General features: G+C 37.6%; 1 protein-coding gene across 4 annotated transcripts in view; it reads left to right on the top strand.

The window, feature by feature from the left end:
- Positions 1 to 15243, top strand: part of map7d1a (MAP7 domain containing 1a) — a 37149-nt gene that overhangs the window by 12586 nt on the left and 9320 nt on the right. Inside the window, exons 3-10 of one of the 4 annotated variants that reach the window (XM_065298453.1) lie at positions 3286 to 3354; positions 3859 to 3879; positions 7371 to 7534; positions 8800 to 8911; positions 9778 to 9882; positions 12075 to 12197; positions 13987 to 14126; positions 14412 to 14533. In XM_065298453.1, the coding sequence (XP_065154525.1) occupies positions 3286 to 3354; positions 3859 to 3879; positions 7371 to 7534; positions 8800 to 8911; positions 9778 to 9882; positions 12075 to 12197; positions 13987 to 14126; positions 14412 to 14533 (856 nt within the window). The remainder of the gene's footprint in view (positions 1 to 3285; positions 3355 to 3858; positions 3880 to 7370; positions 7535 to 8799; positions 8912 to 9777; positions 9883 to 12074; positions 12198 to 13986; positions 14127 to 14411; positions 14534 to 15243) is intronic. The other 3 variants (XM_065298454.2, XM_065298455.1, XM_065298456.1) reach the window with 3 other exon arrangements.

The raw sequence follows: 15243 nt of genomic DNA, 5'->3' as shown, positions 1-15243 counted from the left end.
GCATTACATTTCACCAAGCTGTGCCAGCTGGCAGGATTTGACTGTTCGTGTTGGTTTTTGTCACGTTTGAAATATAATTATTTTGCCTGTGTGCACATGTAGATACGTGATTATTGAAGAGTTGTTTGGGTTTTAAGGAAGAGGATTTCTTTGCCTACTTTTTTGTTTCAGCTATGTTGATTATCTGAGAATGTGCTTGGTTGTTGGTTGTAAATTTAGTGAATTAAATACTTCTTAGAAAAGGCTATTTTATCACTCTCAGACTAGCCATTTGTACTGAATGTTATTGCTTCAGATACTGTGTAAGCCAACCAACTTAAGCCTTGTTTATACTTGTTAACAACACGAGTTGGAGAACAGAGCAGCGAAGCGAACGAGCAGTAATGTGACCACAGATGATCAAAAAGTGTACTTTGTAGGTGTGAGCAAAAATGAGCCGTTTTGGGGTGTGTCCTTTTAAATGCAGATGAGCTATGCAATCACTGATCTCCATAATGGTGGTTTGTTAAAATTGAATCTCAATTGTGCTGTCAATTATTTTTCTCTCTCTCTCTCTCTCTCTTTGCACTTAATGGCAGTGTTGGATTTCAATGACCTATTTTTTTTACATGTTTGCAGAGAATGGTTTACCAAACCTAAGTTACTGGGTTGTTCTTTCACATTTTCTTTTCACAAACTATTTTATAATTGTTGTGTTTTTATAAAAAAAATAATAATGAACTACAAAATAAAGATCTATTGTAATGTAAGGGGGAAAAACAAAGGTCTTTTTAGGGAGAACCATGATGACACATGAGCCTGCCTTCCTTAAAAAATATCCAACACTGATTTTTGGTCAAACCTCCTGCAATTTAATAAACCCAGATATATACAGATAGCTAAAATGAAACACACTTCCCAGTGCTAATGTAATGCCAATAGTAAATCGTTAAGTTGGCATGCTTGTATTTTTTATAATGTCATAATTCAGCCTCAGACTTGATGGCACTTATAAGTTATTGAATTGTGTTATAGTTGTGCACATTTCACATCCTCTTCTTATAAAAACATTATTGCTGTCAACCAGAGGTCGAACTGAACCTCTTGTAAACTGCACACTCTGTTCGCAGCACTTTATTCTCCATATTCTGCCAAAATAATGTCAATATATATAATAGTCATGTGAAAGAGTATAAAGACAAGACCTGCGGGAAGGGCAGGACTAGAGTTCTGTTGTGTACCAGACATTGACTCACACTGTATGGTGTTTGAATGATGAATCATGTCTGTGTTTTTTTACCTGACAGTCAGACATGTTGGATGTTGCTAAAAAATAAAATGCATTGTGTCCAGATAAAAAAATGTTTGTTTGTATATGCAGACATTTGAAAATAACACATTTTAGTGTTGTAATGGCAATACAGCAACAGCGTGACACCGTGGTATTTTTGCTTAAGGTTATCATACCACCAAAATCTCATACCGGCCCATAGTAGATACTTGCTCAAAGTGGAGCACAGGTCATGAAGAGGAACACTGCTGTGACCTTATGATCATTAATAATGAGCTTCCTTAGATAAGAGAGACATTACAGGGCTCCAGGCTGCCACCAAATGGGGGCATTTTGCCACCAAAATTTGAGATCGTGCCACTGAATTTTACATCCAGTCGCACATGTGCAACCAGTAAATTTGACCTTTTTTTGTGATGTGACACTGAATTTGAAACAGCACATTGTACTTTCTGCATCTAGCATCAAAGTATTTATAAGTAATACAGTGGAAATTTGATTATTTGGTTAGCATGTTGATTTACGGTGTGTGCCCCTAATTTTTTTTGGTTGTGCCCCTAAAATTTTCAGTTGGGGGCCACTGTGCTCCTAGTAAAAAAAGTTAGTCTGAAGCCCTGCATTAGATCAAAGTGATCAAAGTAAGGCCATAGACTCACTGCAAAGCTACACTCCAATAACTGGAATTATAGTCAGAAAATGTTGTTTCTTGAAAATACATCTTGTTTGTCATCATGAAATATAAAAAATACAAACATTGCTTAATAGATAAAAAAGTAACAGCTTCCTTCAAAATTTTTTTGCTAATTTTAAGAATAAGACATGACTAAAATTTCTAATTTAAAGAATCTAAAAAAGACAAAGATGTATCTTTTTATATAACTCCAGTTTTGACTTTATTCTAGCTTCCATTCAGACTGAATTCAAAGCACAAAAAGTAGCAGTTATAGTAGTTTTCTAGATTCTTTACCTCGATTTATTTACCTTAAAAAACAAGTAGGTTGGCAAGGTCACACCCCCTCACATGTGATGCCACTTTAAAGAGCCAAGTGTCCACTTTCAGAAACAACAGGATTTAACCGAATTACATGCATAACACGAGAGATATAAGAGAAAAGGTAACATCCACTACAGTAGACAAAAAAAATTGGCTCGGTCAGATATTTTTATTTTTAGAGCTCTGGGAGATGATGAGGTCACATCTGTGCACCTGTATTCCGTCTCAAACACTTTATTTTCCTTTTCTGGGTCGGTCTGCTGCTTTTTCCGCCTGTTAGATGACTCATCAATGGGAACACGGGGCACTCATCGCTGCTGGCTGACAACTTTCTGCACTTCAGTTTCCTGAGCTCTAAAAATGGATAAGTCAAAGTGGAGCACAGGTCATGAACACGCCTGTGATCTTATGACCATTAATAATGAGCTTCCTTAAATAAGAGAGGCATTAGATCAAAATAATGCTAGATTCTGCCTGGTTGATGAGATGCAGATTTAAGGAATAAAAGTGTGAACAGATGAATTTGGCTTATTATGGCTTGAATAATCTTTTAGCTGCATAAGAACATCTACCACCATATTAAAACGTATATATTATGCAAAGTGACATACAGTACATTCATCACAGCGACGTTCCATCTGGAGCAAGTTGGGAATTATGATCTTGTTCTAAGGTGCAATAATGATTTCTTAAAATGTCTTGGGTTTTATTTATATATTAATTTACCTCATTTATTCCAGGCTCCCCACAGTCTGTTTATCGGTCTACATTTACATTACGTAAATGCATTTGATGGATGCTTTTATCCAAAGCGACTTGCAAGATATGGATTTATCTGTTGGTTTGATCGCTGGGGATCAAACCCATTTTCTTTATAGTGCTACCATCATGCTATACACAAAAAACTCTTTTTTCTTTTTATGGCCAAGAGTGCTTTAGCAGGTAGAATGGAAAAACATTTTTATATGGCAATTTTAAAGTTTAAGCAAATTTTAACATAACATTCTGTCTCTCTCTTCAGATGGAATGAAGTTGGACGAGAGGCAGAAACTGGCAAAGGAAAGGAGGGAAGAGCGGGCCAAATATCTCGGTAAGTCAACACAGGACAGGCAGTAAGACAGCACCCCCTGCTGTTTGAGGGGTCTATGCACAAAGAAAATATTATGTACAATGATGTCGATATGTGGTTTTTTGCAGTTTGATCTGTTTTCTTCATGCTAACTAATGTGCATGCGGTTTGCATGTTTTTGCTTTGTTCATTTTTTAATGTATTATTCTTTCATTTAATATGATTGTATTTTTTGTTATTTTTTTGTTCCCTGCATGTACATTTGAGGAGAAAAGAAAAACATTAACATCTTCTATATGCATAGGGCAACTAACATATGCATTAAATATTTTTTTGTTGCAATTTATCTCAACTAAAATACATGACAAGAAGCATCAAAATCACCTCTGGATTTTTGTAATGCTTCAGTCTTGACTGTTTGAGATGAGGCACCTTGTGTAATCGTGCTTATAATGGCTGCTAAAGATGCTGTGCTCTGCTTTGCATGATTGACAGATGTTTGTCTTTCTCAATTTCCGTCCCCAGAACAGCAAAGCCAGATTCAAGGTAAGACACTCCTCCGTCTCGGGTGGTGTTGGTGACTGATACGCTTTTGGGTTTTCATCATTTTCTCTACCAGTTTCTTTTTCCCTTGTAGAGCTGCTGTACGTTTCCTCCCTCTCATATTCATGATTAGTCAGGTGTCTGAATAAATCTGGAAAAAAATTACAGTTTTCTATTGGAAAATCAAGCTAAAATTTGTTTTGGATGGGGTTGTAGCTGGATATGCATTCTTTCTTGTTGGTCTAGGCTGGATTTGATGGAGAGTCTTATTATCCCTGGTTCGGGCTGGTATAGAACACTTTGACTATGGTGTTTGGAACCTGGTTGAGCTTGTTAACCATGTTCCAGAATACAGATTAAATTGGTTCACTAGTTTGCCTTGATAATCTTATTAACCTGATGCTTTAACAGAATTGACCCAATGCGAGTTCATTTAACATGACTGAGCTTGTCAGCGTCTCATGACAGAAAGCGATAATGAACCAAATTTTCTCAAATGCATGAATTTTAACATTTAGGATAATATTATTTATGTATCCCAATTAAAAGTGAGAATTTGTGGCATGTTTGTTAGTGTTGGGCAATATGCCCCATTTTGGGATCGTCTTATTGTCAGCCTGTGAGATCACTAATACATGATATCGCTGGGGGGGCGGGGCAATAGTTTATTTATTTGTTCCTTTTTTTACTCATTTATGACAAGTCACTTGATAGGTGGACATGAAAGAATCTGTCATGACCTCAAACTTCTTAAAATTGATGCCATTAATCTTTAAAGGGACAATCCACTTTTTTGAAAATTTGCTCATTTGATTTTTAGCATTTTCGAATCCATTCAGTAATATTAGGCACTGTCTGAAAATAGTCCCCTTGGTAACTTTTAATAGCAGGGGAATATTTTCTGGCACTGCGTAAAATCATTGCGCCTCCTGCAGTCATGTTACGGCATCAAAGTCCTTGATTATTACACCAGAATGACAGTATAGTTCCTAGCCATATCGCCTAGAAAATCGCTTTTAATTTAATTTTCTGTCGAAGAGTTTCATTTTAAATAGGAAAAATATTGAAACGTTGGTTATTTTTTAGTGCGATGCTAATGGTCTAATCCGATTCAATGAATTATGCTAAGCTATGCTAAAAATGGTACCGCAAGACCTGGAGATCAGCTGAATGGATACCAAAACGGTAAAAACCAAATGTTTAACTCTAGGGAAGCTGGAAAAATAGCATATTTTCAAAAAAAAGTGGAGTGTCCCTTTAAGCCCAGATGCTCTAAAATTTCCTGCGTACCAGGGAGCGGGAACAACAAACTTGCTGGTTTTAACCTCTGCATGCCTAACAACCTCTCTAGTCCTAGGAAATGTCAGAGCCGCATGCATTACAAGCTCATGTGCAAGCTGAGGTAGAGTCCGAGTCATGCCATTACAAGTTCAGGTGCTAGGAGGTGTCTATGTCGCGCGTGTTCATGTCCAAGCAAGGGTCCAAGACAAGCGCTTTAAGTCCAGTGCATGCACGTTACAAGCTTTCTTGCGCAAAGTAAAGCCCACAAACCCACTCATGCGAGGAAAAGCATGCAATGTGAATGTTAATGTAAAGCTATGATGATAATATTAATAACTATCGTCATGAAAGTCAGCTATATAGTAGTAGATAGTATCGCTTATCGGCACAACCCTAGTGTTTGTCATAATTAATTGTGTCCCCATGAACAGGAAGTCCCCATCGACTTTACTTCCGTATTGTGACGTATTTCCAAGTCAAACAGAATATCACTCGAGGAAAATAGCAGGCGTGGGTTGCTTTTTCCACTGTGAATTGATTGGATTCCGAAAAGTAGGCGTTTTGTTCAGTAATCGAACTCATGGCAGACTGACAGTTGGAGGGGGCGGGGGTTAACGAATGCTCCTATTCAAGCCATCTAGCTGACGTCATAGAATAATCGGCACAAGATGGCAGAAGTACATTTTTAGATTTTGATTAATGTTTATGAGGGCACATGATTTAAAAAAAATAATGACCCACACAGATAAATTGTTTATAAGGAACACTGCAATATTCCATAAAAAAATAAGAATGGTTAGTTTTGATTTCACGGGGACTTTAATTTATGTTGAGAACCTAATACTAGTTAATGTTTAAGATGTTCTTGGAGTCTTGTATAGGATTTCTCCTTGGAGTCAGCCATATTTTACAAGCGCACAGAATTTGAACCTTTAACCACAAACCGTTCCCTTTCGGGGTTTGTTTTTATGACAGGTTTTACAAGGTTTCCATAATTACAAACTTCAGAAATGGTCAAGGGCCTGGCCTGAGGATAAATCATGATTGATGAATATAATCAGAATTAAAACATAAACACAAGTCAAGACCAGCAGTATGTGATTTCGTTGAACATTACACCCATGCAAGCACAACATGTCATATAACAACTCAGGCCAGAGTTGGGCCAACTCATTAAATCCTCACTTTCTTGTAGCCAGTTACGGTAAACTCCATCTTTGGACTTTAAATAGCCTGGCCTGCAGTGAAGTAAGTGCAAGGTTCGTTGCCAAATTGTTGGTCTTCATCCACCTCAAATGTCTGTCAGCAGGATTATGAAATTTTGATGATGAAAGTCACCCGGGCTTTCTCAGGCCATCACTATTTTATAACTATTGAGAGAGGAGGTAAAGAGCAAATGTATGAAGATTGTGGAGCTTTTATTCTTTTAAAGAAGTGTGTAGGTTGTATTAACTGTATGTTGGTGAATTGTTTGTCATCAAGTCCCTTATATGATAATGAGCAGCTAGATTGTACAAAATATAATGTCATGTTTTATTTATGTAGTCTTTTTATATAACAACAGTTTAAATGGCAGACTGCTTACAGATTTTTAGGTGGAGCTTGTAAAAAAGTTATTGCCTGTCATTCTTATCATCATCCCCTTCATCGTCATTATCATCATCATCATATGTTTGTTCTACATGTCTTTACCGTTCTGTAATTATTACATTGCATAAAAGATACATTGCATGTTTTTAATCAAAATGTATGCACATTAATTTAATTCCAAATTGAAATCATAAGATTCAAATTTCCAGGCCTAATGTTTGCAAATGTTTGCTCCTATTAGCTGAAGCTGTGTCTTTTTAAATTGTGCCCATCTTTGATGTTAAGGCATGACTTTATTCAAAATGTCAATTTTGAAACATTATCACTTTCAGCTTAAAGTCTGAAACTTTTTAGTCAACAGTGTTAAGTGGTGTGCTTAAAGGTTACATAGGTGTTAAATGGTTTATTTGAGTTTTATACCACACCTAAGAGAATAGCTTAATGTGAAATTACTTTTCTTATCAGTGATGTGTGTAATTTCTGTGAAAATGCAAATGCATAATGAAAAACTGTAACTTCTGAATTCTTGTGGGCTTCTATGACGCATTGTGAAGGATCAAGAACTCAAAGATCCGCAGGATGTTGGCCTTGTATGGTAACTCACAATCTCTCTCTCCTCGTAGCTAAAAAGAAATCTCAGTGGCTGGAGAAGGAGGAGCGGGCACGGCAGGTGCGAGAACAGCAGTTGGAGGAGAGAAGGAGGAAACTGGAGGAGCAGAGGCTGAAGGCTGAGAAACGGCGTGCAGAACTGGAGGAGAGACAGAGAATGAAATTAGAGAAGAACAAGGTGAGGAAGAGCCTGGAAGATAGGGGTGCGCGGGGCAAAAACTAACGCAGGGTTAGTTGTAACACGGACTGTTTACATTGTTGGTTGAGCGATTTGTTTTTTTCGCAATGTTTTCACGCTGCCAAAAGATGGGTCTCTCGCTAATTTATAAAAAGGTATAATGTTTTTCCAGAGAGTTATTGATGAACAAGTGTTTTGGTGTCACGCAAGTAATTTTTTTCATCATATGTTTTTTCGGTTTCTGAGTTGGCTGTGTAAGATACCAAAAACAAATTTATGTCATATTAATCAGTGTCTTGTTGACTAAAACATAACATCATTTTGAAATATGTCTGCAGCTCTTAGTAATTTTTTTGGTAGGCTTGAAAGTATTTTGACCCAGCGGGGTTAATTGTAACGCTGTGTTACAACTAACCCCTTAGCAATAACTATATGAAAACTGCTAACGTTAGCTTAATTCTTGCCCGTTGTTTTAAATAGGCTACACACGAATGATTGCTGGCTGTCAACAAAATAAATGTGCCTGTCTTATCAAAAATTCTTTAAAAAAATATTTTGTACATATCTTTAATATTGATTGAATAAGGTCACGTCAAAGATTGAAATCATAATGAAGTTAATGGGTATAAACAGACTGGGTCACATATAAATTTTTTTTTTTTGTCATAATTGTGCTGCTTTTTCTCACATATTTAGACATTTGTATCCATTTATTATTGAACTATGGTTAGATGAGGGATGAATAGTGTAAAAACCTGTCTATTATAGGCAGATATATAAACAATATCCACTTCAAGTATATAGACAAAATAGTATTGAAATATTTGCCTGCAAACCTAATTTTTAGCAAGTGTTACAACTACCCCCCTTCCTGTTACAATTAACCCCACCTATGGGGTAAGTTGTAATGTTTGCACTTCTGTCACATTTGGTGTAATTGTCCATGAATGGTAAGTAATAGAAACAAACTTTAAATGGTAATTTGTAGCAGAGATGTGTTACTTGTATAAAAATATAATAAATCAAACTCAATTTTTTTTATTATTGAGCCAAAACCAAAAAGCATTAGGTTGTGCCCCACTCTCCCCTACTTGATATGATTCTACAAAAGATGCCATACATTTATTTTATTTATCAACTATTAACAATATACAAAAAAATTTACAAAAGCAATACGTCCATCTCCTTAAAATATATATGGTTTGCCACAAAGTTTGCCATGCAGTTTGTTCCATCATATTTACAAGTCTCATGTGTTTGTTTAGGAGCGGTATGAAGCTGCCATCCACAGGTCTACCAAGAAGACATGGGCAGAGATTCGTCAACAGAGATGGTCCTGGGCAGGAGGCTTGAGCGGCAACTCCAGCCAAAGCCAAAGTGAGTTACATTAAGACTTTAAACACAGATAGTAAATCCCTCATGTATCTATGGGTAATGGACCAGATTCAGATTTTCTGTTTATGTAACTGCATTGCATGTATGCATCAGCAGTGTTAGCAGAAGTGAGTTGGAAATAAGTTAATGGATTCTGGGAATGCTGTAAAACTTGCAGTTTTATTAAACTTGCTAGGACAATTTTAAATTCATTTCTTCATCTTTTCAGTTTTCCATTAGCAGTGAATGTACTGGCCTGACCTTTTGGTAGCCTCTGTGCATTTTACCTTTGTGTTTACGTGATTTCATTTGTTTTAATTTAGAAAGAATGTGATAAGCAAGTGCTGCCATCTAGAAACATGTTTTAATAAAACTATGGTGAGAATGACATGCAAAAAATCCTGGGATTTATGCTAATGAACTGCATTGCAGCTTTTATTCTGTACCCCCCAGGACACAAGACCTCGATTTATAGTCTATCTCCAAACTGATTCTTCAAGGATCTGCTTTTTCTGAGTTTATTGAGGCTTATAATGCATTTTTCCTCTACACGAATTGTGCGCTATCATTGCAGTTTTTTTAGAAATGGAGGCGGTGACCTCATTAAAAAAGTTGTAGAAGACCATGAACTCGAAAACAGTGTGACTCTTTAGATCTTCTTGAACCAGCAACAAACAACCTAGTTTGAACCAGCTATCATGTATCAAAGCACATCTCTCCGCCTGGGTAGTATTCTGACCCATTTAAACTTTTCCTTCGAGAAAGGGGCTAATTATAGTCTCAAGCCAGTGGGAATTGTCAGCTTCCATCGTGTCATCCTGAGTCTCCTTAGCATTGTTTGTGTGTGCGGTGTTTTTTGGATTTTGCAGGCAGATGCTCAATTTCAGCGGTCAACCTGCCCAAACATGTGGATTCAGTTATAAACAAGAGACTCTCCAAATCCTCCGCTACTCTATGGAACTCTCCTAGCAGAAGTAAGGACACGCCTCTGGATTTGGCTCCTCCCTCATCTCAACCGAGTCCTCCCCTTGCATATTAAGTTTTTATTTTATCTTCCCACCTTTGATTTCTCCCTCGAGACCAATCACCCGCCTGCCCTCCGTGATCACAGAATCATCCACTTGTCTCATCATCACTTGATTGGTCACGATTGCTCCTGTTTCTTTTATTACTCTGAAATGAATGTTTAAATGTTAACTACTTTGTATTATCATCTTTCACCGTCAAATCGTCGTCTTCCACAGTGGTGCTTTTTTCTGTTTGCTCATTTTTGGTGGTGGTTGTCTTTATATCATTTTTCCTTGTCCTGATGTGGCCAACATACAAGACACAAGAATGCCTCTTCATGTTTCCAATTTATCTGTACACTCACCTAAAGGATTATTAGGAACACCTATTCAATTTCCTATTAATGCAATTATCTAATCAACTTATCACATGGCAGTTGCTTCAATGCATTTAGAGGTGTGGTCCTGGTCAAGACAATCTCCAGAACTCCGAACTAAATGTCAGATTGGGAAAGAAAGGTGATTTAAGCAATTTTAAGCGTGGCATGGTTGTTTGTGCCAGACGGGCTGATCTGAGTATTTCACAATTTGCTCAGTTACTGGGATTTTCATGCACAACCATTTCCAGGGTTTACAAAGAATGGTGTGAAAAGGGAAAAACATCCAGTATGTGGCAGTCCTGTGGGCGAAAATGCCTTGTTGATGCTAGAGGTCAGAGGAGAATGGGCCGACTGATTCAAGCTGATAGAAGAGCAACTTTGACTGAAATATCCACTCGTTACAACCGAGGTATGCAGCAAAGCATTTGTGAAGCCACAACACGCACAACCTTGAAGCGGATGGGCTACAACAGCAGAAGACCTCACCGGGTACCACTCATCTCCACTTCAAATAGGAAAAAGAGGCAAAATTTGCACGAGCTCACCAAAATTGGACAGTTGAAGACTTGAAAAATGTTGCCCGGTCTGATGAGTCTCGATTTCTGTTGAGACATTCAGATGGTAGAGTCAGAATAGAGTCACCCATCCTCTGATGGCTACTTCCAACAGGATAATGCACCATGTCACAAAGCTTGAATCATTTCAAATTGGTTTCTTGAACATGACAATGAGTTCACTGTACTAAAATGGCCCCCACAGTCACCAGATCTTAACCCAATAGAGCATCTTTGGGATGTGGTGGAAGGGGAGCTTCATGCCCTGGATGTGCATCCGACAAATCTCCATTAAACTGCAATGCTATCTTATCAATATGGGCCAACATTTCTAAAGAATGCTTTCAGCACTTTGTTGAATCAATGCCACATAGAATTAAAGCAGTTCTTAAAGCGAAAGGGGGTCAAACACAGTATTAGTATGGTGTTCCTAATAATCCTTTAGGTGAGTGTATATTATGCATGCCGGTGCAGTGGGTTGCAAAATGTTGTGACATTTATTTTTATTTCATACTATATCAATATCATCTGCAAACTACTTGTTCAACCTTCAGTTCTGCCATTTCCCAGAACTAAATTGACATTTTACACAGGTGTATAGGATGTAAGGTGCACATTGAAGGGTCATTTACTGTATAAGTAAATTGTGATGAACATTGCTTGTTGTTTCCAGAAATGACTGATCATGCTTTTATGCAGTGTAAAACCCATAAAACCTCAATGGTAAGTAGGGCACAATAAATTTACGAGTGTTGCCTGAAACAACAGATAAGAGGAACAAAGGAATCAGACATAATGCTGAGTGTTCAGGCAGTTTGACGAAAATTTTTATGGCTGTGTTAAAATGAATGTTCAGCCGTAGGCAATCTCTCAATCACTTTCTCACTTTCTATCTCTGCATTTTCTTTTGTCCTTGTTTTCCCTTTTACATTTTTACATGTTTTTTCTCCTCTCCTTATCTTGATCTCTCCAACACATAAGAAATGTGTCTCGTAGTAGTAGGGTTGGCTGGATTAAAGTCTTGTGTTTGAAAAACCATAAAATCAAACAAACAAATAAAAATTTTGCGAAAGGAGAGATCAACCACGGAAACGACAAGTTACAGTAAAATACTGTAATGGGTTATAATTTCTACTTCACTTTCAACTAGAAGTTGCATCTTGTGGTTATGTGGTTGTTGCTCGTCTTATGTTATGTGAAATGTAATATTGACTCTTTCTTGCAGCTCGTAGCATACAGTTGAGACCATGGGAGAGCAGCATTGTGGACAGGCTCATGACGCCCACTCTCTCCTTTCTGGCCCGCAGTCGCAGCGCTGCCAGCGTGCTGGGCAACAGCCGAGACGGCCGTGAGTCAATACTGTCATACTAGTCTTTATCCTAATGTTTAACCTCAAATTAAAGCAGCTTAGGAAGGACTGTATGCTTTTTTGGATAGTATTTAAAGGTGCAATTTGGGACTTTTAGCTGCATTTAGTGGTGAGACCGTAAGCCATCAAAATCCAATAATTTACGCGAGAGGCACTCGGGAAACGGAAAAATGCCGGCTGTTGCTTGTTCTGCTGATAGCATTAAGCTTCTGTCATGCTAACACATTGACCCCAGGGGATCTTATAAAGAACTTTCCATTATTTTACTCAAAGTCAATGAAAATAGAGCAGGAACAAAACATTTTACAGCTGATCGCTGTCAAAAAAAGTTCAGCGACGACGTCCCAAGTATAACAGCAGCAATGACAGTGTTCTTAATATGACAAAGTAAATGTTTTGATTAATGCCATTAATGTTTTTTTTTTAATCGGTGTATACCACTAGTCAACTAAATTAATATAACATGGCAAAGATGAATGCACATTTATATATTGATTCAATAGCATTTAAAGAGTAACTAAACCCCTGGTCAGAGGCTGACTCCACCCACTGGCAATATTTGAAAAATGCAAGAAAAGTGGGCAGATCCCTACGAAGATAGAGGGGACGAACTAAGCTCGTACCAAGTGTGTGGTGAGATCGTAACAAAGGCGTGGTGAGCTTGAACCTGCTTACGTCACGAGTCATTTTTTGGACCCAACATCCAATGGGAAAATTCAACTGCAGTAGCCACCGTTCAACCTGAAGAGGGCAGCACTCAGACGTTTTTACACCATATATTGTAGTATTGAAACACTTTACATCCAAATGTCAAAAAAATTACTAAAATCAATGAACAGCACTAATAAAACATCATTCTTACAGATCATTAACTAAAAAAAGTTGGTTTGGGGTTTAGTTACTCTTTAAAAAAAACTTGCATTTTGTGAAAAAATTATCATTTTTTTCTAATAAATCTTTGAAAATCAAATTATGGATTTTTATGTTTTATGTTTTTTATAACCTAAAGATGCTATGTGAAAGTTTGTAACACAAAATAGTGGTTTTCATCTTGTCACTTTCTCGGTATAGAAAACACATTTTTACCCAAATTAGTCAAAATGGATTTATTGCGTTTTGGAACCAAACTTTTCATTTGCAATTCTGTTAAGAGATCCTTTTAAAAGTCCCACATTGCACCTTTAAGTGGTAATATGCAGGAATCTTGCGATTTCTACATTTTAGGGTTTATGCAATTTTTAAAGCCAGGTTGTCTGATCTCTAATGATATTCAGACCTATTATAGAGTGCTTAAAGCAACACTATGTAGTTTCCATGTAGAAATGACTTACAACTCCCCAATGTGGTTGAAAAGCGCAACAGTGCCTGGTATCAGACACTCTTCTGCAGGCAGGGGGAGGGGCGGGGGGGTGTTTCCTACCCTCCACCGCCACTTTCAGAGTGTGCTTGTAGCAGCTAGGAGGCTGCTCAGGTTGCAGCAACAGTACAATTTGTCCAGTTAAAAGTTGTTCTATCGCTGAAATAATTTTAGAGACATTATTTAAAGGTAAAAAACTACATAGTGTTGCTTTAATACAGTTACCATCAGTGATGAACATGTTTTTCAGCTTTTGATGTGTGAACTAGCTGTCAGTCATATAATACAGTGTGAAAGCCGATGTAATCTTGCCAAATGCTGCACTCAGTTAAACACCGTTATAGGTCAAATAAGCCTTTGCTGTTTTTTAGATTTGATTGATTGAATATATGCTTCAATTGAACTTTGCAGAGTCTCCAATGTGTCCTCGCTCAGCGTCTGCCAGCCCGCTCACAACGTGTGCCCATAGGCCACATCACCGCTGCTCTGAACGGTGGGCAGTCACAACCAGTACACCCAACATTGCCCAGCGCAGGCGAGACTCCACTCCTGTAAGTTATTAAAAGCATTATCTTCCATCTACCACATTTTCCTGTGATGTAACAAGAGGTGAGAATGGCTTTTTTAGAACGCTGGGAAATATGCAAATGACAGGCAGTGCTGCTTTGGTTCTTTGGACGTCCACCAAGACCTCAGCTTGCAGTTTTCCTAATCATCTTATTAACACAAGTGCTTAAAGCCATCATGAAACACATCACAAGTCTGTAAAAGGAAAGCTTTAATATAAGGATCAAATCGTTTGTTTATTGCTGTTTTGTCATGTCGTTTCTCATAAGATGAGGAAAGATAAGAAAGACAAAGACAGAGAAAATGAAAAGGAGAAGAGTTCCATCGACAAAGAAAATGTGCTGAAGAAGAGGCAGTCCATGCCATCAATGAAGATCAGGATGGAGTCTAGGTAAGAAATCTTATTTAAGGTTTATCAGTTTAGGTAGATGTTACTTTTCCTGCAGACATCACTTATTTAAAGGATTAGTCAATTTTCTTTAAAAAATTCAGAAAATTTACTCACCACCATGTCATCCAAAATGTGGATGTCTTTTTTTTGTTCAGTCGAGAATAAATTATGTTTTTTGAGAAAAACATTCCAGGATTTTTCTCATTTTAATGGACTTTAATGGACCCCAACACTTAACAGTTTTAATGTAGTTTTAAATTGCAGTTTCAAAGGACTCTATATGATCCCAAACGAGGCATAAGGGTCTTATCTATCAAAGCGATTGCCATTTTTGGCAAGAAAAATTAAAGATATGCACTTTTAAACCACAACTTCTCATCTTCCTCCTGTCCTGTGACGCGCCAACGCGACCTCACGTAATACATCATCACGTCAAGAGGTCACGGATGACGTATGCGAAACTACGCCCCAGTGTTTACAAGTGTGGAGAAATAGGACCGTTCCGACGTTGTTGTATGTGGAATGATACCAATTAATGTCTTTGTGTCAGTTTATTGTTTAAAATGGTCTGCAAATGTGCGTTTCATATATGTAACTCGTGAACTTTCAACGTCATTACGCAATTACGTGAGGTCACACTGGCTCTTCACATGAAGTTGTGGTTTAAAAGTGCATTTTTTTTTCTTTCCAAAAATAACAATCGTTAAGAC

Source organism: Paramisgurnus dabryanus, chromosome 13, assembly GCF_030506205.2.
Source record: "Paramisgurnus dabryanus chromosome 13, PD_genome_1.1, whole genome shotgun sequence".
Taxonomy (NCBI): domain Eukaryota; kingdom Metazoa; phylum Chordata; class Actinopteri; order Cypriniformes; family Cobitidae; genus Paramisgurnus; species Paramisgurnus dabryanus.
The sequence above is the reverse complement of the archived record's forward strand: the minus strand, read 5'-3'. Positions and strand labels throughout refer to the sequence as shown.